Raw genomic sequence first — 24,789 nt, forward strand, 5'->3', positions numbered from 1 at the left:
TTTTTTTATTCCAATTTCGCCACCAGCTGCATTCAGACCAGGATAAAGGAGATGGATCACTTAAGTACATCCTTTCTGGAGATGGAGCAGGAGACCTCTTCATTATCAATGAAAATACTGGTGACATCCAGGCCACAAAGAGACTAGACAGGGAAGAAAAGCCTGTATACATACTCCGTGCCCAGGCGATAAACAGAAGGACTGGAAAACCAGTGGAACCAGAATCTGAGTTCATCATTAAGATCCATGATATCAATGACAATGAACCAATGTTTACAAAGGATGTTTACAATGCCAGCATTCCTGAAATGTCAGATGTTGGTAGGTGCTAACTAATAATTGATTTCAGTGTCTGGTCTGGGTGCTTTCCGGGGAGTTAATGAAGGGCCAGAGTTTACAGGCACTGAATACAGACATCTGCTGTTGAGTATGGAGTAAAAACACCTCAGCCATTACAAAAAAAAAAAAAAAAAGGAAAATAGTGACAACAGAGTTTGCTGGAATCAGAGATGTCAGCTGAGTGAAACCCACTCCCTCTGACATACCACAAAATATGCAAGTTCATACAATCTAGTTTAGCTACAGTAAAAGCTAAGCTGTGTGTGACTTTAATATGCTTTGTTAACATCACCTAGTAGCAGTGTAATAATATGCTATTCCACAGTCACCTGTGCCCATATCACCCCTGGATCGGTTCACAGATGCAGAAGTGGTTGTACACACTTCAGGAGTGAAAACTGTCACCTGAGTCAGCTCATCACTGATTCTAATATATGCCACTAACTTCTTACGACCTTTGTGGCTCTTAACGCAAAAGAAAAGAGCTTCAAAGTCCACTGAAGTCCATTGAAATCTTTCTATTGATTTAAAAGGTATCTAGCTGTAAGAATCAATCTAAAATAAATAGCTTTCTTGAAATACTATTTTAATATTGGATCTTTTCCAGAGAAGTTGATGAGGTTTGATTCTTGTTTCTGATTCTTAGGGAGGTCATTTTGATTTCTCTGTCAGAGAGCGATGGATGGTTAAACTGCAAGAAGCACATTTCTAGTCTCACATCCAGGGAGAGAAGTATTAATTAATCATGATAAAAAATGAGATTAAAATAAAGCTCAGGCAATATGAAAATAAAGACTTTGAGGTATACTCTCTCCTCTCATTCATGGGATTTGTCACATGGATGAAATCTCATCTGTTGGAAAGAGAACGTAATACTTATATTTTAATATGTGAAGTGAATATTTTATTCACAAATCTGTTCTAAATGCCAAGACCTAAGCTTATTTTTTTATGTTTGTTAACAGTTTGCCTAAGTTTCAACACCGTTTCTTTCTCTACAAGACATAGGAAAAAACAGGTTTAAATTCCTATGTCAAATACCTTACAAGCATGAGTAAATTTACAAAAGTACATTCTTGACCTAGATTGAAATTCTGAACGACTTCAATACCTGAGGAAAAGTGCACTTCTGGTTTCTTTATGAGAAATATAGAAACTACATATCCAGTCAATAACTGTGTATTTTAATGAACTGAGAATAAACCAACTATCATTTTGGTTTTGTATCTATTGCCTTTATGAACAGAGAAACTTCAACAAAATAAGAGTATCTCTAACTTTTGCCACAAGTTTGACCTGGACCTGAACTATGTTTATTTCTACATCATAAACTGTCTTGTGGGAAAAAAAAAATAAAATATTTTTGTTGGTTTTTGTTTTCTTTTCTTTTTTTAATTTATCATTGCAGGTACCTTTGTTGTGCAAGTCACTGCAACTGATGCTGATGATCCTACATATGGAAACAGTGCTAAAGTTGTCTACAGCATTCTCCAGGGACAACCATATTTCTCTGTTGAGTCTGAGACAGGTCAGGGGACCTTATCTGTCATTCTACGACAATGTCTGTAATTCAAAATGACATGCTAAGCCAAGCTAGGACATATTGGACAAAAACTTCAAAGAGATTACATCCTAGTGAAAAATCTGACAAACTTAATAGAGCAATACATCTGTAAACATGACACCTACTTTATTTTAATTTTACCAGCAAAGTCTAATAAATACAATTAGTACTGGATGTGAATCAGTTTTCAATCATTTTTAACAAGCAGTGGGTACAGAGACTGCTATGGATGTTTAAATTAAACCAAATAGGTTGGTTTTTAGACAAAAACAAGAAACAGTTGGGTGTGGAAAAAAGTGCTTAATTGTCATAAATCTTCATAATGGCTAAATTAAGACTGAGGGTTTGTTCAGGTGGGTTTTTTTCTCCTTCTGCTTCTTCAAAACTTGTTTAAAGTAATTATAGTTTCTGTGCATCTGCAGCACATCACTTTAATGCTAATTTTATGAAAGAAATCTTAATTAAGAATAATGATAGAAGAGGTAAAATTGGCTGTTGCGCTACTAGAAGATCACAAATAGAATACCAAACTTGAGTTCTGTTTTTGGAAGATGTTTTAATTATACACAGTGACTGGAATTTTTTATGGGCTGAATAACAGACAGCTTTGGAACCTGTGCATGTAAAACATATGAATTCTGTCTGACTGAATCTGCTGTACCATTGACTGTCTGACTACACAGACAGTCTCTTCCCAAGATTTATAACAAAATTCTCCAACAAGAAACAAAAGATCTCAAGAAACTCCTTAAATGGGAAAAAACACTGTGATATGTTGCTGGAAGAAAGAGAAATCATTACTCCTCAGCATCCTTACAAGAAAGGAATGGTTTATCCCAGATAATTAATCAGGTTTTAGCATTGTTTCTTAAACAAATCTTAGAGACTTAGGCAGGGAAAAGGAGGGAGAGATTAGATGTCTCAAAGAAAAACCTGAGGTGGAAAAAATGTACATAATTCTGAAAAGAAGGAGAGACAAGATCAAAGGAAACTTGCCTTCAAGCTTATAGTATTAGATAATACAGGCAAGGATTTTTGCACCAATGCACTCATTCTGACTTGGACAGTACAGTATGTGCTTTTCTATCTAGAGTTATAATAAGGATAATGTAGCTGGGAGTTTACCAGCAATAATCTTTTAGCAAGAAGGTTGTATGGGACACAGAAAGGAAGCAAGGTAAACCACAGGCTTGATCTTCCTGCCATGGAAATCAATTGCAAAACTCCTACAGTGAAAAAAGTGTCTGTCAAAACTGCTATGAATTTTGCTATGAATTTCAGTAGTTTAATTTCACCCCTTTTGCCTACAAAGGAGTCAGTTCTTAGCCTCAAGAGACCCAGTAGGAATGCAAACATTTTTCTTCATGGTAAATATTCAGTAAGAATTTAGTAGGGGTTGGCCTCGTAACTGGTATTTGTACCTTTGAAGAAGAAAGTGACTGGCAAAATCATTTCAATCAACGTATAAATAGAAATATATATACTCAAGCATGCTTGGGTGCTCATAATTTTCTTAATTAATTCCTGTTCTCCCATTTAATGTTGTTGTACTGCCTGTTTAATGATGTCTTGCTGAAGTTAGCTTTTTTTTCCTTATCACCACTGTCAAAACAAAAATATTGACAGAACAGGAGAGTAAAGATGGATCACATTGTAATGAACAAAGAGCCTTTATCCAGTTCAGTGAGAGACTTTAGCATGGAACTGAAAGGGACTAAATAGTTATGTAAAATAACACTGCTCACAAATAAGTAGAACATGTTTCTGGGGTTGCCAATAATATTGTATCTGTCACGTAAGCAGCAGCCTGAAATATGATATGAAAAGTCTGTAATTTAATGAGCTATCTCGTAACGGTAAATATTTGTACAGGGCAGATTTTACTTATTACACAGAAATTGCTTTTTTCTTTAGAATGTGGGTTTTTTTGATAAGAACTTCCATCAACGTCAGGACCTTATTTGTGAACTTCCCCTCTTTCATTTTTATGTTTCCAGGTATTATTAAAACTGCTTTGCTAAACATGGACCGTGAAAACAGGGAGCAATACCAAGTGGTCATCCAGGCTAAGGACATGGGAGGCCAGATGGGTGGATTATCAGGAACCACCACCGTGAACATCACATTGACTGATGTAAATGACAATCCACCTCGCTTCCCTCAGAGTATGGAACGTTTACATTTTATGTCTTTACATTAAAATAGACAAAAATTGGCTTGGTTTGGTTTGGGATTTTTTTAATCTCAGGTATTGTTTCTGTTTTTGTGATCTTTTTGAGTATAAAATTTCCATTAAGAAAGAAAAAGAGTACACACAAGCAAGCAATAACATCATGTTAAAGCTAATTGCAATAAGTGGGAAACAAATCTCATATTTTTACTCCAGTTGCAGTAGACTGAGAGGTGACAATGTGCAGAAACAACTTTTATTTTTCCTATCTATTAAATAGCTTTGACTGATATAATCTATATTTCTTGTTCAATATTATGTCTATTAGACCTTGTGGTTGACTTGTATTAAGATATCTGTTCTAATCTAACATATTTAAGTTTTGAAACATACTTATTAAAGTACATAAAATGATCTCAAGATCAATTCTATTAAAATTAGTATTTTTATCCAGGAAGCACTTGCCTCAATGGGTTTTCCTATATTCTTTGCATACAGAAACAAAGGCATATATATAAATATACCAGATATTTCTACCTGTTTTCCATCTCCTGTCTCAGGTCATTTGGTAGATACCTGTGTGATATTTAAAGGAATCAGTTGAGCAAGATCTCTTGGAAACTGATTTCTACTAATGACCATTCATGGTCATAAGTGATTCAAAGTGATACAGCTTTCATCAGCTTTCTCCTTCCGCCTCTTTCCTTCTTTCTTTCTCTGTTTCCTTCCTTCTTTCTCTCTCCTTTTCTTTTTTTTTGCTTTGTCTAACCACTGCTCTGTATGTGATGTGTGTGTATCACAGTGTCAATGTGTGTCAAAGTCAAGAGCAGCTGTTAGAGAAAATAATTGCAAATACTATCAGACAAATCAGCAAGCTTTGACGGTTAAGTCACTGGGAAAGTTATTGGAAGCAACTTGTCATTTAAGTTCAAAGTCTGCTCTTAGCTGTGGGCAAAGTGTTTCCATTTAAATTAGAGCAACTTTAGAGAAAATACAGCACTCTGCCCCCAGTGAGTTAATTATATATCTCTGGACATAAATGTCTTCAATATAAAAGCCAAAGATACAGCTTCGTAATGCCAACATTCCCCAAGTAGAGATTTTCAGAGGAGAATTCAATGTAGCACATTATTAATAGGCATTTGCACTGGATTTGGTTTTAGTGTGACTAAGTTGCATTAGCCTCCGGCAGTTCTTAATATTTGTCTTTTGGCCTCAAGACATTTTTTGGATACAGTTTTGATATGGCCAACAGAGACTCTGATGATGTCTAGAATGGAACATATGTTGATAAAGATACATGTTTGTAGGAAAACAAGATGCCTACCCTTCATACTAGAAAATAGAGAAAAAAAAGTTACTTTTATCCACATGAAAGTAAGACAGAAACTGAAGGCTGTCGCCCTAGGAAGGCCTGAAAATACAGTGACTCACGAACCTACCTGTGCATGTCCAGCATGGAGGGTGGGCTGAGAGATGGTCTCCAAAGTACCATGAGACTGACTGACAAAATTTCATTTCCCTCTGCTGCAGGTACATACCAATTCAGAGTTCCTGAGTCTACACCACCTGGATCACCAGTTGGCAGGATAAAAGCTAATGATGCTGACGTGGATGAAAATGCAGAGATTGAATACAGCATCACTGAGGGGGATGGATATGACGTGTTTGGAATTACGACAGACAAGGACACACAGGAAGGAATTATAACTGTCAAAAAGGTACACATCTTAGCACACTTAATCCCGGCCTCTGAAATACCAGTCAAAACTTTATCTAGCACTTTATCTATTTGTTTTCCATTTTTAGTGCAATATGTGCTGTTTATTAACTTGAATGTTGTCTATTAGGAAACTCTACATTACCTATGTAAATTTTCTTTTATACAAGCAAATGGGGTCCTTCCTTTTATACCCTCTTTACTAAACTAATGAACATACTTTGAAGGACATGAGTGAGTAAATAATCTACAGAGTGGAATGAGACTGAGAAAAAATACAGAACATATCCACAGAATAATTCAAAGAGGCAAGACTATCCAACTATGATTTTTTCTATATGATGCTTACAGGATATTGGTCACTTACTAGAAGGTGCTGTGTTAAGACCACAAAAATAATCAGTATCACATTGCTTATTTTGCATTATCAGAAGGTCTTGAACTATATAGTTATAATGTGTTAAAGGACATAGACTAATTTATTTTGACTCACATTTTGTGAAAATGTAATTAATAAATCCATCAGCATGCTTTTGTTTTAGAAAGCGTCTGATGCCTTACCAGATTATACTGGACATATCTACGAGGTTGCACATTGGCTGTCAGAAAAGGTTTGAGAAATATTGTTTACAGTGGGCTATCAGGAAAGCTTGATAAGGTTACAGATATCATCCTCCATCAGTTCGAGTTCAGTCATCACTAGATAGACATTGTATAGATTTTCTGAACATGCACTTGCTTGTTGATATCAGTACGACACCTGTCATTACTTGTTTTTTAGGAGATGCCTTCCAGGGGCTGATTATTATATCAGTCTAACTCCATTTGCATTTATGTCCACTGCTGACAGAAGCTGTGAATCTTCCACATCCTAATGGAAAAACAAGATAACTACTCTATCCCCACATCTCTCTAAGTACTGTAACAAAGACTTGCTAAGTGCTGCTACTTCATAGAGTGTGATACAGTCATAGCCTACCACAAAATCATGTTTGGCTTGATGGGTGGTCCTGGATGTCCAGACACTAGATGTCACACAGATGTCACAGCACTTTGTTTCAAAGATGGAATGCCAATATATAAACAAGCAGCTTCTAGAAAAACTTCCCCCCTTTAGTATGTGGTGCTTAGGGGCAAGGAATATGCAAGAAAACATCAAAATGCCAAAAATGACAGAATCTAAGGCACGAAGAGTTAAGAACATTTGAGAATGAAAGGTTAATTGGTGTTTAGGAGTTCCAGGCATAGAATTCCCTGAAAAAGTGTGTTTGGTTTTGAGGTTTTTTTTTAATAACATATCATCAATTATATAGAGTCTTGTCTTTCTCCTTTCTACAGCCATCATAATTCCAGTTCAGGCTTATGTTATCTAGCAAAGGCTTCTCCATGACATCCCCCTATTCATTTGGCTCATCTGGCTGCAAGCCACAGCAGTGCCCACAGACCTCCCAAATTTTTCCCTTTTTTTTTTTCCTTTTTCCCTCCTCTTCCCAGGCATTGGATTTTGAAAGTAAAAACCTGTATATCCTGAAAGTGGAAGCTACCAATACTCATGTGGACCCTCGATTCCTCTACCTGGGGCCATTCAAGGACTCAGCTACAGTCAGAATTCAGGTGGAGGATGTAGATGAACCCCCTGTGTTCAGCAGACCAGCATACATAATGGAAGTGAAAGAAGATGTTCCAATAAACACTGTAATAGGAACAGTGACTGCTCAGGATCCAGATGCTGCCAAGAACCCTGTCAAGTAAGCATAGACTATTTCGGCTTGTGAGTACCTATTTTACAGCTTTAATTTTGCTTTTTTCATGTCAGTATACAAAAATCACTTGGAACAATTCATTTGTTCAGGTATGCTTAAAAATGAAGTGTTGTAGATCGTAAATGATCACTCACAGTTGAGCATATCTAGGTATGTGTGACTGCATTTGCATGGCCCTGGATCTTGAATTACATCCTGTCCTCTCCAGTAACTAATATTTGTGGCTATTTTTGCCATGGAAGAATTTACTGCAAAAAGAACACTAAGATGATGTAAGTGTTCTCCTTGCACCTTCAACATTTTCTAGTGCAATGAGGTGCATCCTTTTGGCTATATAACAAGGGGGTGACTCAGCAACCCTTTCGTCTCACATGCATCCAGACCTGTTTAACAGAGGTCACATTTACCTTCTCCAAACTGCAACTAGAAATGCCTTAAAAGCAGCTCATGTGCACACAGACTCCTTCTTACTTGTATCAGTGAAAAGTTAGCAAGATAAGAATCAGTCTCTTGGACTTCACAAATGACACTTGCCATGAACCAATAAACTAGTCTTAGAGGAAGTGGAGGAAATGTTAAGGTTGGAGTAGCTAAACCTAAGCCTTCATTTTTTGTTTATTAAGAGGTGCATTGTTTCAGTACATTTGAAAACATACTGGAGTACTTAAATCATATGGGATAGAGTATGAAAGAACTTTTAAATAGTTGTGTGCTTTAATTAAAGTTCATTGCTACTGACAAGGCAGTAAGAGGAGGAAATGAAAAATACAGCAATATTAAATCCAGGTCAATTTTCAGCATGTCTCTGTGTTGGGCACCTTGGAAATGCAATAGTAGTCTTAAGACCAAAATTGAACAATGCAGGTTTAATAAAAACCCAATCCATCAATACTTTTCACTTCTGTAAAGAGCTATCTTTCATCAAGATATCTTTCAAATTTTCTGAGACATGAATAAGTTTTAAGCTCTCAGCTCATCTTGTAAGAGGGGTAAATATCGTCTTAATTTCCTAGATGAAGAAACTATAATCTAAAATATTTCTGGCAGAAACCCTCCCTGTCTTCAGTTTACACGCAATGCCCTCCATGTTAATTCTTGTCCAAAACTAAGCCTTCTAATTTTAATGGTTTGTTTTCATTTATATCATGACATGCAACAATTATATGGAGTTCTCAACTAGCAGAGCGTAGTAACCTGAAGAGCAACATACTGTTTTATTAACTTTGGTGAAGCCCAGGGACAGAATGAACACCTCCTATAGCATGTCTTCATGGGCATGCTAGCGTGAAGGTGAAGAATTGGTTGGGGTGACACCCAGGCCCCTTGCAGTCTTCACATGAATCTGCCTTTTTATATCTAAATGGCACTGGAGACTGAAGGGAGTGCTTCCCTGCTTCCCTGTGGTGATAACTACAATCGTTTGCATTTTGCACCAGCACCAGCTCCTAATTATAGGTGATTTAGAGTGGATAGGGATTATGCTGTTCATTGTTGAATACTGCCTACTGGCTCTTTTCTATTAATTGAATGTGTGTGCTAAAACTTACCTATCTTTCAAACGGCAGTACTTTAATACTTCTTTAGTACTTTGCATATTAAAGTATCAGATAATTATTGAGCAAAATTTAGCAGAGGCTAAATGGACGCAGTGCATTGGAAAACTTTTTTCCTTTATACTCTAATAACATGCAACAGCAAGGTGAAAGGAGACAAAAAAAAGAACTGAGGAAGTGGTTAGAGTAATAGAAATAAACACAACAAGAAGAAACATGAAAATCAGTGAGAGGGGAAGGAAATCAGCAGAGACCAGTGGCCTAAAAGATGTTAGCTTGCAATAAATGTAATTTTATGGTGCTAATATCTTGGGTATCTCCTAGAATTTAAGGGCATGGGTTGACTCTGCATCTTTTTGACAGGGTGATTTTTTTTTATCATCATGCAATAGAGATGCTAAATCTGATTTTCACTCTGAGCTTCAGGGAAGATGCAATTAGACTGTATATATATGACTTGTCACTTGCTTGTCAATTTTTCTTGACAGTTAAACATAAAATCTTTAGACACGATATTACCATGAAAACCTTCCATTTTCTCCTCTACTTGAATAAAGTTTTTTTCTTTTTAAACAAACTGAGTTCTAACTCCACTAGATGAAAGCCCCTTTGATCTTCCATTAGAGGAAACCTTCACAATATCATTATGAAAATGCATTATGAAAAATTCACACACACATCCCTTCCTGACCCACAAATCTTCCTGACTTGTGGTTACTTTAGACAACAAGCTGCTGAACATCAAAGACAATGAAGCAACAGCAAAATATGAAGCGGATACCTGCCCTGGTTGTAAGACTGTGTAATCATTCATGACCTGTGTATTGGTAGAGCTACATTTCATCAGTTCAACCCTTATAAATAAGCTTTACTTGTAACGTGATATTAAGAAAATACAAAAATACACTGAATAGATGTTTGGCAATATTTGGATATCCATTCATGCATAATGATATTAATACACTCCTGAGTAACACTCCACTGTCCAGCTGTGTTATAAAAAGAAGTTTTGCATTCTGCTTGTGTTTGCTCTAAACAGAAATATTATGAAACACTGCATAATGAAAAAAAAAAACAAACAACCAAATGCTGCGACTGGCACTGCTGTATTGTACATCAGATCTTTTTAAATTGCTAGCTGAGTTTTTTTGCTATGGTAACTCCTCAGAGGCATAATGAAGTTCATCAGTCACTGGAACTGTCTCCCTGCTGTGATTTGATTTACTAAAGTGTCCCAGATGAAAATGATCTGCAAACAAATGTAAGGCTTAATTTTGTTTGTGTATTTTACTGACAACATATTTGCATGTGTTAGATTCTCTCTTTCACCCTCCCCTTCTTCCTGCTATGTACAAGGAGAGACTGGAATCTACATACCTTTTAACTTCCTACCTTGTCAATTCCTCAAGGCCTGAAAGGAATGAAATCTTGAAATCTGACAAATATTCACCAGTAATTTCATTAAATAAATGTAAAAATGGGTTTGATGTTGCCTGCTTAGTTCTTACTGGATTATGATCCTTAAGTCAGAATCACCACCAATTCAACATAATTAACAGTCCCTGATCAAAAAAGACTGGATTATACAAACTGAGAAACAGAAGTGACAGTCTAGCTTATTAAAATCATCCTTCTGGTCCAGGGTTAATGGTATAATTAGAATATACTTTCACTGCATTGACCTTGTATGTATTTTCTTTCGGATATGAAGAAATAAAATTAACATTTCATTAAGAAGCTGTTCTCTGGATGGTTTTTTTTTTGGGTTTTTTTTTTTAGTTTAACTTTCCACTGTACAAATAACTGAATATACATCAGTTTTGCAAGGACTTGTATTTTAAAATGCTTAATATCTTGAAGAAATTCTCAATGTTACAGCTCTGGTAACCTTAGAAAAAGTCCAGAACAATTTTTGTTGTTTTCTTTTCTTCTAGATATTGTAATCTTATGAAGTGAAGATAGTGATATGGCCAGTCATTAAAATGTGCTAAGGCAGCAAGATATTTTAAGTCTATTCAGTGTATGGAGAGTGAGCAAAAGCATAAATGAAGAAAAAAAAAAAAGCAACAAACGGACAACTCATGCCTAAAGCTATTTGCTTACTTAAATGTCTTGCTGAATAAGAGCCTGAAACATACTATTACAGTTGGCTGGAACAGCTAAACTATGGAAAATCCTGATATTTAATTTCAAATAGGAGCATAAAATCTAGATTTTCTGCAAAATGGAAATACAAAAGTATTTCAGCTGAAAGATATGGAAATGAGCTACAGAATATCTGAAAAATAATTGAATTCACAAAATACCAACGTAATATCCTATAAGAGCCTGGATGGATGAAAGTTAAAATGAAATGTTTACAATATCAAATATTTACTTAGTCAAAATATAAGAGAGCCAGACTGGTTTGTATAAACTTGTTTCCATCAAACATTTCAGCAAAGTCAACAGAATCAAATGTGCTATTTAGATTTGGACAAAACAACACAGCTTGCTGGAGCTGTTCCATCCATCAAAACCATCTATTATGTACCTCCTCACACACTCTTTTCAAGCTGGTGGTAACATTGCAATGCTGCATAAAGGATCTACATTAGCAGCACCGCAGCTGACTTTGTGCAGCTGAAATTGCAGTACTGTTAGTCAAGTGACAGCAACAAATAAAAACTAAATCAACACCTGAAAAACTAGCAAGATGTGTCCATGCAAGTCCCATGAAAAAAATAAAAAAAAGTTAGCTTTTCATGAGAGTACCTTTGACTCTTATGGTTGTTTCCATAGGAATTTAATGTGGGAAAAGAAAAACAATTTGTTTCAAATGCTTGATATTGTTAATTTTTTAGGAAGGTAGGCTACACCAAAATTCTTACGTTAGAATAAGACCAATCTATTTTGCTGTGGATATATCCCATTCTTTTTGATTGCAAAGAAGAAAAAAAAAAGCAGTTACAAGATAATTAGCAAGTTAGTTCATCGGGTTTCGACTAGACTCTTCTATACCCTCCTTCTTCCATGCCAGATCTTCTGAAACACTTCACAGGCACTGGGAAATCTGTGCAGAGTGAGGGACATGTCACGCAGCTGCTCCTAGGGTGCAGCAGGGAATAGAAATTTTTATTCAGTCTCTGCATTCCCCTCAGTTCTATAGTGGCAGTAAACTCTGCCAGTCATTCTCCTGGCCGTTTTCACCTGATTGTATACCAGCTCAGCCGTGTCTTTATCCTTGTCTGGGGACAAGGGGCAGCAGTAGTTGCTTTGTCTCCATCGTCCCGGCCTGCAAGTAGACCAAGGGAGCACACTGGGCTTCCTACAGATCTGTCCTGGATTGTATAACAGCACACACTTGGGCTTGAAACAGGAGCAGAATAATGCAATTACATTCTTGTTTTAACAACATCAGAGACATATTTCTGTCAAAACCCCCATAATTTATGCAAGATTTTTCATGAGAGATTAAACCAAGTCACAGTATTTGGATCGAGGTGATAGCACCCTCTCCTGTGAACTGGAGAGCTATACTTTTAAAGTTGGATTCAGTTCAGCAGAAAAAAGTGAAAGATCAGGTTGAAAATTTGAATGTTTATAGACGCTAAACTCCTCCAGAGCTTGTTAGCATTCATTTTCACATCTAGATACCATCAAGCTGGGCTGAGCATGTTAGTTTTCATGAATTACAGCAAACCTATACGTGATATGTACCATAGAATAATGAATCTCTATTCTATACTGACTTGTTTGGGGGGGACAGTCTTTTTAAACACTTGGAAGTGAAAAGCAGACATGCATCCCAGCCATCAAATTTTATATCAGAAATTATTTGGAATAATTGAGATACCAAACCATAAAAACAGGAGTTTATAAAGGGAAAGCCAATTCAGCCTTAAAATAAACTTCATATCTTTCAGGACACAGACTTCACATTTCTCACTAAAAACAAAGCTTTGATGATTCTCAGAGGTATGTAAATTCTGCAGTAATTCATTTATTCAGTGACAATGCTCCACCTTCTAAGTCAAACCTCCAATGTGTCATTATACAGTAGCTCAGGACCAGCTCTTTGTGTGAATATATAAAGACTATGAATTCTGCACTGAAAACAAAAGGCAAACCCATTTACTAGCTCTTTGATGTCTAAGAACATAAGAATTAAAAGGAAAGCTTTCTCCTAACCACTTTCTCTGTATTTTCAGGTATTCTGTAGATCGACACACTGATATGGACAGAGTGTTCAACATCAATTCAGGAAACGGTTCGATATTTACTTCAAAACCCCTTGATCGGGAAACGCTGCTATGGCACAACATTACAGTAATAGCAGCAGAGATCAGTAAGTCAAACCTAAATACCACTGCTGTCTCTGATGTAATGAATTTAGCTTTCTAGCTGAGCATGCGGTAAAGCGCGGCTGTACAGATGCCAGGTTATATGGATAGTCCAGTCAATGCTAATGAAGAAGCAGAAACTCTTCAAGAGGTGGTCTGCAATTCTGTGTTTACTAGGGAAACAGTTCATGAAGTGGCAACTGAGCTGAGCAGGGAGGAAAGGTAACAATTGTATGTTTTCTAATCAGTAATAGGCATTTTTAATTTTGAACATGATTGTTGAATATTGAAACTGGCATGCATTAAGCAATATGATTTAAAGACAAACTGCATTCCATAGCTGAATTCAGTCTAATCCAGAATGAATATAGCACAGGCAAGATGTTTTCAAGTAAGACTAAGGTGGCTGGGATGAGCTAGGTGCCCAGACCTTAATTAGTTTTAAAGATTTCCATTTTTAACTTCTTTCACTTCCTTTGAAATTATAAGTTATAGTTACAAATCACTTTTCTCCCTTAGTTTAGAATTGCTCAGAAGAAGTAACCTTGTGCTAATACTGGTCATGTTGGTTTTAAGAGCTGAAATGACATGGGTCTAAATAAGAATGTGTATGCCAGGTGGCCTTAATAAAAAATCTTCTTTATTTAATACATTAACTATAAGCATGTGACATGCTCAAATATTAGGAGATGCATTTCTATTTGCTTTTGTAGAATTACAGTGTGATTGTGAAGCATAGTAGAATGATAGATAGATCTAACATAAACACCAGACCTATGACTGTCACAAAGTCATTTGTGCAACTCAGAGGCTAAATGATTTCTTTTTTAAAAAAAGAAAACCAAACATATTCTGAGACAATATAAGCTCTATGTTGTGTGTGTGTGTATGGATCAATCAGCTGCTGAATGGTGAGAAGAGTGCATCTAAGGAATACTTACTTGACTCCAGCTTTCCTTATTCTATAGATCTTTTTAAAACTGAAAACTGATGTGAAACGATACTACTGAGGAAAGCACATGGGGTTATGTAAAAACATAGTGGGATAGACCCTACAGGAATGATGTTTCTTAATATTTTTGTCCCTTTTTTGAAAGTTTGCACATTTTGATGCTAGGCGTATGGTTTCAGCATACCAGACACTGACTTCTGGCTGACAGTTAATCAAGTGTTTGTGTTTCTGTTCAGTCTGAAGGAGTGACAATAGGTCAAAAGTTGTACACTACAGATAGCTCCTGGATAGAAGAGGAAGGGGAAAACCACCGAAAAAGGAAAGAACAAGAATATTTAGGAAGCACAGTTGCATTGACCCCAGCAAAGCTGAAATAATATAAAATATAGAAAATTGTATACTGTCCGAAAATCAGCTTAGCATCTATATGGAATACTCATTTAATTCCTTGCCTTCTCCTCTAAGAATAAACCTTCTAGTGGACCATCAAAACTAAACCTCTTGTGTCTGACAGAGGATTCTGTCTTAATTTCAATTCCTCTTCAGTCTGGATCTTTCCAGGCTACAACAAGCTACTCCCCAGGGTGTGCTTCATTAAGCCTAGGCCAAATTTGGCATAACTGGGGTAGATGCCTTCCAAAGGCAATTTTCTTGGTTGAAATACACCTAGTGTTTAAACAAGCCTTGGTCTGACCCAAGATACTTCACTAATTTTAGTCTCAAGAGACTGGACTGGAAAGTACTACTGGTTAATGTTCCTAGGCAAAACCAGTAATTTCTACCAAGGCTATCTGAAGTCCCATTCCACTAAATTCCAGCTAATCACTAATTGCTCTCAGTGACATACTATCACATCAAACTCCAGGTATATTTCACTGAAGTTATCTAAAAGAAATATTCAGTCAAGTTACAGGGAGGATGTTCATTCAGATGCATGGGTGTTCCCTTTGGTATGAAAAAAAGATAAAGTCATAAAGAGAAACATGTTTCGGTGACAGCTGTTTGTGGCTTCATTTTACAGTAGAAAAAAAAAGAAAAAATACAGAAGTTGTTTGGCCTTTAATTGTCTAGAATTATCATTAAGTGTATATAGCTCCATTTTTTTTTTTAATGTTCTTTTCACCAGTATGAGCTGCAGTTGCTCAGCAGCCCAGAGAATTATGCTGTGAATGCTGCAGACATATAGCTGGTGAAACACTTGGTCAGTACATATGCCATAGTCAGAAGACAAACTGGCAATAAAATTCGGTACACAGAGCTACTGATTCACAGCTGCAGAATTACAGCTGATTTACCAGAGAGAATCCCCAGAGTATTTTTAAATATTCTTTCTTAACACTTAAGGTTAAATCAAACATTGGCAGGACTTTGAGGAAAAAGAACTTTAGCAGTTTGGTTGCTGGCTCAATAGAAAACATATCACTACAGGGATGAATAGATGGAAGCAGTTTGTTGAGTCTGTAAAGCTGTTTTTGGAGATGGAGCCCAGCAGTAAGTAAAGATTAATGAAAACAAATTAAATTACATCAATTAATTTGCAAAAATAATTTGAAAGATGACAAAAAAGGCTTAAAGATGTGTATATCTATTTCAACTTGCACTTCCATTAAATCAGAAAAAAGGCCTATGTCCTTAGAGCATAGAAGGGTTTTATGAAGTTTCTATTTATTACAGTATCATTTTAAATTGTGAGAATCTTAAGCACGTAGAAGTAAAATGAAAATCTGTGGTTCATAGTTCAAAAATCATAAAAGAAAACAACTGTGATTCTTGAGTGAAGAAGAAACACATTTGCCAATATATTTGAAAGCATTTGTTAGGAACGTATGCCCTTATAAAATAGTCTTGCCAATAGTCCTGCAACTTCAAATGACTACCTTTGATTTCTGGCTATTATAAAAATTCAACATTTTTATTGATGCATTTTAGCATAGCATTCAGCCTAATCTATCTTATGCATAAACTGTTATTTAATACATTGAATGAATTTAGCCCAATGGTTCATATTAGAAAGTGGTTTATGCCTAATGGAATCATATTAACTTCAATGAGACTGTGGAGCTTTAAAGCACAATATTTTGTCAAAAAGACTGAGCTCTGTAATACAAATATACAGTGCCAATTTTGGAGAAAGCATTTTCATATGTATAAAAGTATGATAAACACAGTAATAGGACGTTTATTAGAGCCTAACTCAACAAGCTACTATAATGAATGCTTGTAGAAGCATACAGAGTCTTAGGTCTGCTGTATTTTATTGCACTTCTTTTTTCTTTCCACTTCAGTCATAGGTTAAAATGCATTAATAAACTATTCTAATATGGGTAGGAAATAAACATAACGAAACTCATTGTGAGCCCTCATGAAATGGAGGGGGGGAGGTATTTATTTTAAATGATGCTAATTTCAATCACACTCATTCCCTTATAGATTTCACTCTCTCACATTCTCACACCCACATATTCCCAGGCACGGAGGTGTGTATGTCTGGGTGACCTGGCCTAGATAATTTTTATGTCATGTGGAGCACAAGAGACAGAGATCGAGTCCTGGGAAAGTCTTTTGGTTTCCTTTTTATTGGTGTTGACAAAATGATCTTGTACATTTTAGGAGTCAATGGTACCTTTTTGCCTCAGAATCTCGACTATTTCACCATTCTAGCCAGCTCCTAGGCAAGACTGCTGCCTGTTGCATTTCTTCCTTGTTTCTTAATGAAATCTTCATGACTAAAGCCTGTCTCACCCTGACAGGAAAAGGAATGGTCCAACAGGATAAGGAATGATCTATACAATCTGACGCATTTCTAATATTTTTCATTTTTATTTAGAAAAATGAGTATTTTCATCAGTATTTTATGCTCAGGAATATCTTTGTCAAATTCAAACTTTTGGCACTATACAGAAAAAACCCCATATTTACAAGTGAGGATCTGCAGATTCTATATAGTGCTTATGTTCTTCAATGATATCTTTTAGTGTTAACTCTAGAATATCAGCCAAATCAATTCACAACAGATTAGAAAATATTTGTGATCACAGCCACAGTTACTATTCCCATAACATAATGATAATTATGATAGCTTAAGAAACCGTGTCATGAAATTTGCAGGGGGCAGAATATTATATATGACAGGTGGAGAGGAAAAAAAAGTCACTCAATCCGATCTTCACAACTTTTCATTCTTCCTGTTAAGGAAGGGACTGGTGAAGCAATGGTGAGGCCACAGCTTCAATACTGTGTTCAGTTCTGGGCCCCTCACTACAAGAGAGATGTTGAGGTGCTGGAACAGGTCCAAAGAAGGGCAACAAAGCTGGTGAAGGGTCTGGAGCACAAGTTTGATGAAGAACAGTTGAGTGAACAGGGGTTGTTTAGTCTGGAGAAGGCTCAGGGAGGACCTTATCGCTCCCTACAACTACCTGAAAGGAGGATGGAGCATGGGGGTGGCTGGTCTCTTTTCCCAAGTAACAAGTGATAGGACTAGAGATAACGGCCTCAAGCTGCACTAGGGGAGGTTTAGATTGGATATTAGGAAAGATTTCTTCACCAAAAAGGTAGTCAGAGACTGGAACAGACTGCCCAGGGAAGTGGTGGAATCGCTGTCCCTGGAAGTGTTCAGACAAGGCACTCAGTGAAATGGTTTATTGGTGGACTTGGCAGTCCTGGGGTCGCAGTTGGACTTGATGATCATAAAGGTCTTTTCCAACCTAGTTGTTTCTATGATTCTATGAATATGTTCTAGAAACTTTGCTGCCACAAAACTGCGTTAGGTTAATAAATAGATTTGATTCCAGCATTATATTTATGTGTATATCGATATCACACGTACATTCATAATCATTTGGAATGTTCAAAGGAATTTGTAAATCCAGGACTCCTACCCAATGTTAAACGTATAGTCTTCACAAAATCAGAGTAATGATAACACAGCATGATTTGTAGAATTCACCCCATAATGCATCCCCCAGAAATCAACAGAATATAGGTGGAATGTTGTGAGTAAGACAATTTAAGGCAATGAGCCTGTAAGACTGTCCTTTTCTTCTCCTGAGTCAGTAGGTGGGCTAAATAAAATCTTCCATCTTCCTGGTTTTATCATTTCAGACAACCCAAAACAAAGTAGCCGTGTCCCAGTGTTCATTAAGGTTTTGGATGTAAATGACAATGCTCCAGAATTTGCCATGTTTTACGAGACCTTTGTCTGTGAAAATGCAAAGGCAGAACAGGTATGATGTCTACTTGTAATAAGAAAATATTCCAAATTAATTGAGTTTTGCTATCACATTTTCGTCACCTCATCAAGAGGTATACTTTGCATTGCATCGCACTATTGGTTTTGCAAAATTAAACTAAAGAGTGGTTGCAGAGTATCTGATTACACTTAGTGTTCTTGCTGCTAATGCAACAGTATGAGACTGCTGTTTTCTATACTACATCTTGTTATCCCTGATTCATTTGTATTCTGTATTTCTCTGCTTTATTAAGGCATTTCCACTGCCTCCTTCAAGTTTCAGGTTCATATCTGTTACAGGTCCTGTCTGTGATATAACTATTCCCTGCCATATGATTTTCATACTACCAGTCTTATTGCTAAATGGTTCAAAGGAGCAGATAATTTGGAAGATTCAGCCAAACAATTCCTGTGACATGTGATTTGGGTAGTCAGCTTGGACTGTCTCACCTTTTATCTGTATTTCTTGTCACATGCAAAGGTTTGCTAGCCATCTGGAGTAAAATCAACCCAAGCCTACTCTTGAATTCAATATGATTTTCCTGCCAACTTTCAAATTCATCATGTTACAGGCTGGTGGTACGATTTACAATAGCGTGGTGATCCTAAATAGCATCAGTAGCACGTGGATCATTTTCATTAAGCTCACCATAGCAGCATCAGCTGCCTTAAAGCAGAAGGAAAAAAAAAATCTAGTAAGATTGCTTTACAATCATAAAGTACATAAATAATGTTTGTTGGCTTTGAAGATAATTTTGTTCTTACTGTTTCAGCTGATACAAACATTAAGTGCTGTTGATAAAGATGACTCTTACAGTGGACATCAGTTTTCATTCTCCTTAGCTCCCGAGGCAGCCACCACCTCAAACTTTACTCTACAGGACAACAGAGGTAAATTTCTAGGAAGACTTTTCTTTATTATCTCATCCTTGCTCTCAGCCTTCAGATAAGATTTAATGTATGTTTTGTGTTTCCAGACAACACAGCTGGGATTTTCACCCGGAAAAACAGATATAACCGTCATGAAATGAGTACCTACTTTTTGCCTGTGGTAATATCAGACAATGACTACCCTATCCAGAGCAGCACTGAGACAGTGACTATTCGAGTATGTGCTTGTGACCACCGAGGAAAGATGTTGTCCTGTAATGCAGAAGCCTTGATTCATCCCACTGGTCTAAGCACTGGGGCTCTTATTGCCATTCTTCTCTGTATTATTATATTACTCGGTAAGGAGCTTAGAGTTATTTTTTTCTTTTCATGGTTATTTTGCATTGCTACAAGTGATTATACCAAGGCTAGGACAAGAACAAAACAAAGACATCCTTGTCTTATCCTGCTTTTTTATTATTGTACTTCCTTCTCTGAGGGCCGCTTAAACATATGGTGTGCAGAACACATCTAATCTGAGATATCTAGAAGTCTGCAATGTCGAAGCAAGAGGAGGTAACTGAGCTCCACCCTCTGGTCAGTGGAAAGAGGCAGGCACTTAAAGAGAGACACTGATCCCATCCCCTTATGGCTATCTGAGGTGCACCAGCCTAAACAACCAATGCATATGTCTATTTCTTGCTGACCACAGAGGAAGAGCAGGTAACTTCATTTAAAAAAATTAACTTTCCACGTGGAAACCGAGGAGAAACTAGTCTTAGTGCTTCTGTTCTGCTCAAAAAGGATGATGAAATGGAGTAGCTACTAAAGCACTCCCTCAAAAGCTGCAGAGTGCTCCCTTTCAGACACCTGTGAATATGAACAAGGTGGATCCTGAGTGTGGAGGATATACAGATCTCTGGATACAGCACTTACAGGTGGTTAACTTTTTTTTAAATAAAAATAAAGACAGATTGCAAAATCTCTCACATTCCTTTCAGGTTTCACCCATCTTGTACAGCAGAGATGATCAGTCCCTTGGCCATTAGCCAAAGTCTATTCATCTGGGGAGAACTGTACGATGCAACACAGGCAGTTCTCAGAGAGATGTTGTTAGTCACCTTTAATATCTGACCAAGAAAGAAGAGAGTCAGGCCAATTTTATAGCAGTAGGGTCAAGCAGGGGAGAAAATGTTTCCTCAGTGATTCTGCGTCTTTCTACTATACTCGTATTTTCCTTGAACATGCTCACCACTGCAGAAACATCCTGATCTTTACTATTAGAAAAATTTCCCTCTCCACTGGTGAGTTAAAGACTATGTCGTGATTCTCAGACTTTGACAATATAGTCACGGTTTGTCCAAATAAGCACTATCCTATTTTCATAAAAGTGTCCCACAATAACAATCTTAACCTTAATTCACCATTAAATTAATCTTTCAAAACATGATATTATTTCCTCCAAGAGCTGAGATCACTTTGTATCAAGTTCCTTACCAGATAAAGAAATCTAATGCTGCAGGTAGTCTTGCACTCGTTAGTAAAACTGTGCTCATTACTACCAATCTGACATTAAACGATTTCTTGTTTTATGTCAATCGAAAATAACTGATTCAGTGTGCTAAGCAGCACTTTATGTCAATTACTGCTCACGCCACCATGCACCATAAGCAGATTTTCAATTAACTCAGCTATATAATTTTCTATTTTTAGGCTGGTTGCAGGGTTTATATGTGCAGCCACTACTGCGTGTAAAACAATACCCAGGGCAGACTCAAACCACTGCTTAAAGTTTAGCAGCAACAAAAATACCTGTAAATTGTTAGGTTTATTTGCAGTTTGAGTAACTCTAGCAGCTTATCAGGAGACCCCAGATACTGTTAAACACTGACATGCAAATAAAGGTTATGTACTTTAACATAGAACTTCTAATGGTTTTGGGTTTTTTTACCTGCAAGTTCAGCACAAAATAAAAAAAAATCCGAGTATCAGGGATGTGACATACTTGTCATAGTATCATCCTTGCATATTCTGAGTAGCAGCTTTTTGTTCATGATACTCCAGCAACCCATCAATATAAAAGGTATCATTCTTATGATATTATTCTCAGACAGTTCTACTGGCCACTATTCCAGATGCCCATACAAAATTGAGGCTGTGTTTCTCAAGTTCTCCAAAATTTTCTCCAGCTATCTTTGTTCTCTCACATAGACCTTTCTCCAGTCTTCCTATGTAGTGTCTCATCTTTATGCTCTTAAGGAAGAGAATTCTCTCTTACTGCATTTTTACACAGTAGCACAAAGAAGCATCACTCAGATTAGGACCCTTGCATAATACTGTAAGTAAATCCTCATCATTAGGACAAGAGCCTGAAGCTTTCACCATCTGAAACACTCTTCCTAATTCCTTCAGTTTCACCACCTTGCTTATTTCCTGTCAACTCATTAGCAGATATTTTCTCTTTCTCACACTATTCCTATCGTAAAGCCACAACATGAATTAGAGCACTTTTCTACTTTACCCTGTCTTCTTGGAATCCTGCTATAGTCAGTGAATCAATGGAGAGAAAGAATGTAAGACTCTTCCACAACGTGCTTGAGCACACCTACAGATAGTATCTTGCTCTAAGCAATCCTGCAGGGGAACCCATCATTAAAGTGAAATAGTCTTTTTGTCTGTTGAAGGACGCTAAGAAAGACAAGTTTCAATGGGCTAAAATTTTGTTTGGGGGATGACCTTAGTCCTTGGCGTTGCCCTTAGAAAGATTACAAATGAGAAAGGTACTGCCAAAAAAAAAAAAAAAAAGTCTTTAATGGTTACTGTGCTTTGACTCACACACCATGTTAGAAACACACTGCATGAAAGATAATTTTGATCCACCTTATAATCTCAAATCAGTGAGTTTAGATAATTTCTGGTTTGCTTTGCTTTTTGTTTGAATGAACTGTAAGGACCACAAGATGTGTCATTTCTTGGAGTTTACACAACAGAGTTGAAATACTGGGCACTGTGGACCTCAGACTACCAAAGCACAGTCATAGTAGCAATACATCCACACTCCTTGCTGCTGCTCATTTGTAAATATTCAGCCCTTCAGCATCTTAAAGTAGAATCCAGCTAAAAAATCTGAAATTAGCTTCTGAAGGACATGAGGTGTTCAGCATACCCCCTTCCTCCCTCTGTGTCTACTTCTCCAACAATACCAGGGATCATTATTGAGTGAAGTATTTAAATTTAGAGCTGGGCCTTGGAAAGTGTTTCTGCCCTCCAAATAAATTGCAAATACATGTATACACACACACACTTTAGAATGAAAGGAATAAAATACTTGTTTGAGAAATCTCATGCCTTTGGCAGATTAAAATATACCATTACCAGATCTCATATGTCTAAGATTTAAGCCATGTACTTTTTTAAAGTGATGTGCATTGTAAAAACATGCCAGTGAAGTTAATAAAACTTGGACCTTGTGCTGTCTGAAAATCCATTCCCTATTCCAAGTTTTTTCCAGAGGACGGTAGACTTACTTATCTTGAAATGAAGCTTTGCTAACCTTTTATCATAGCCTAGTACATACTAGCCTTGTATATAGCACAAGTTGCATTTTCTCCCAGGGGTTCAAGGTAAATAACATCTAATGTTACTTATTTTGAAGAAAGTGTTTTTTCTTTCCCAACTCTTAAGATACTAGTTCTGTTCTCAAGACAACAGAACTGCTATATGACTCTGGGTGAAAATGGGCCTACTGACAAAAACACACTCCACTTGGCTTCTTACAAGCTTGACATCTCCTTTCTTCTAGTGCACATCTATGCCATTTCATCTCCCAAGGTACTCCCAGAGCATGCACAGCCTGAAAACCTGACGTGCGCATTTGCAGTTTTGCAAAACATCTTTTAAAACTTCATATTCAAGCAGAGGCACAGCATTTCTTCTGAGTTTTAATGGAGTTAGGGATTAACCTTTCCCTTTCTCTTCCCCTGTTACTTTTATTTCCAGTTACAGTGGTCCTGTTTGCAGCACTGAGAAGGCAGCGAAAAAAGGAGCCTTTGATTATTTCGAAAGAAGACATCAGAGACAACATTGTCAGTTATAATGATGAAGGTGGTGGAGAGGAAGATACCCAGGCATTTGATATCGGCACGCTGAGAAATCCCGAAGCCATAGACGATAATAAATTCCGCAGAGACATTGTGCCGGAAACACTTTTTATGCCACAGCGGACTGCAACAGTGCGAGATAACACGGATGTCAGAGATTTCATTAACCAAAGGTTAAAGGAAAACGATATAGATCCAACGGCACCCCCGTATGACTCGTTAGCAACCTACGCGTATGAAGGTAATGGTTCTGTGGCTGAGTCTCTCAGCTCCCTGGAGTCGGTGACTACAGATGGAGATCAGGACTATGATTACCTCAGTGACTGGGGACCTCGGTTTAAAAAGCTGGCAGATATGTATGGTGCAATGGACAGTGACAAAGACTCTTAATATGTTGCCTTTTTTCTTTTCTTTTTTGTTTTCATTCCTCATTTTCAGAAACAGCATTGAGATATGTGAGGTGGCTACTTTTTTCTATTTCTCCACAGCTGTGTGAAAGGGTTCTCTGTTCTACCCACTCAAATTGTCTAATGACTGCGGTCTGTGTGGATCAGCCATCAGAAAACTTTTTCTAATATCATTTTATTAGCTTCCAAGAGGCAAAATTCTTATTTTTCACTGCATCCAGTTTACCAAGCCAATCTTACAGGCACGGCAGTATTGGAGGGGAAAAAAGAGGATCTGATGAGAGCAATGTTTTTACTTGTTCTGCTTATATTGTAAATTGGAATATATTACTGTTTAAGCTCACTTGTTCTTTTTACTTGTATTCAGACTACTCAGCTCAGATGACTGCTCTGTCAATTGTGTATTGCACATCCCAATGTTATGAGGTACCCTAGTTTACCCTATGTATTATAGCCAAAAGTAGTGGTGATGGAATGAAGGTTTTTTATACAAGTAGAGTAAGCTGAGAAAAAAAAAATCAAACATACATTTTACTCATAAGGAGGGTAAAAAGACCTAATGGTCATTTAAACCTAAGTGTTTTTCTAGGACTCGTCATCGCCCCCAGTGCACTGAATCATATTAACATACACATATATATAGTTCATTAACTGCTATGTATATATTCTTCTGACCTAGCATTGCTGGAGAGATGTGTGTTACGTGCATGTGTGTGTGGTCAGTAGCCCCAGTATCTAATTCTTAGATGATTTCTCAGTTCTAACCCAGACTTGCTTTGTGATATGGGGAAAGTCATCTAA

General features: G+C 37.0%; 1 protein-coding gene across 1 annotated transcript in view; it reads left to right on the forward strand.

Moving 5' to 3' along the window:
* The window catches only part of CDH6 (cadherin 6, type 2, K-cadherin (fetal kidney)), a 45,432-nt gene extending 21,198 nt beyond the window's left edge, over positions 1-24,234 (forward strand). The window contains exons 2-11 of the mRNA XM_010009357.1: positions 27-321; positions 1,748-1,867; positions 3,901-4,068; positions 5,607-5,794; positions 7,288-7,541; positions 13,300-13,436; positions 18,485-18,606; positions 19,385-19,502; positions 19,589-19,840; positions 23,481-24,234. Of these exons, the coding sequence (XP_010007659.1) occupies positions 27-321; positions 1,748-1,867; positions 3,901-4,068; positions 5,607-5,794; positions 7,288-7,541; positions 13,300-13,436; positions 18,485-18,606; positions 19,385-19,502; positions 19,589-19,840; positions 23,481-23,971 (2,145 nt within the window). The 3' untranslated portion in view covers positions 23,972-24,234. The remainder of the gene's footprint in view (positions 1-26; positions 322-1,747; positions 1,868-3,900; positions 4,069-5,606; positions 5,795-7,287; positions 7,542-13,299; positions 13,437-18,484; positions 18,607-19,384; positions 19,503-19,588; positions 19,841-23,480) is intronic.
* The last annotated feature ends 555 nt before the right edge of the window (positions 24,235-24,789 follow it).

Source organism: Nestor notabilis, unplaced genomic scaffold (assembly GCF_000696875.1).
Source record: "Nestor notabilis isolate BGI_N333 unplaced genomic scaffold, ASM69687v1 scaffold2842, whole genome shotgun sequence".
NCBI classification, from domain to species: Eukaryota; Metazoa; Chordata; class Aves; order Psittaciformes; family Psittacidae; genus Nestor; species Nestor notabilis.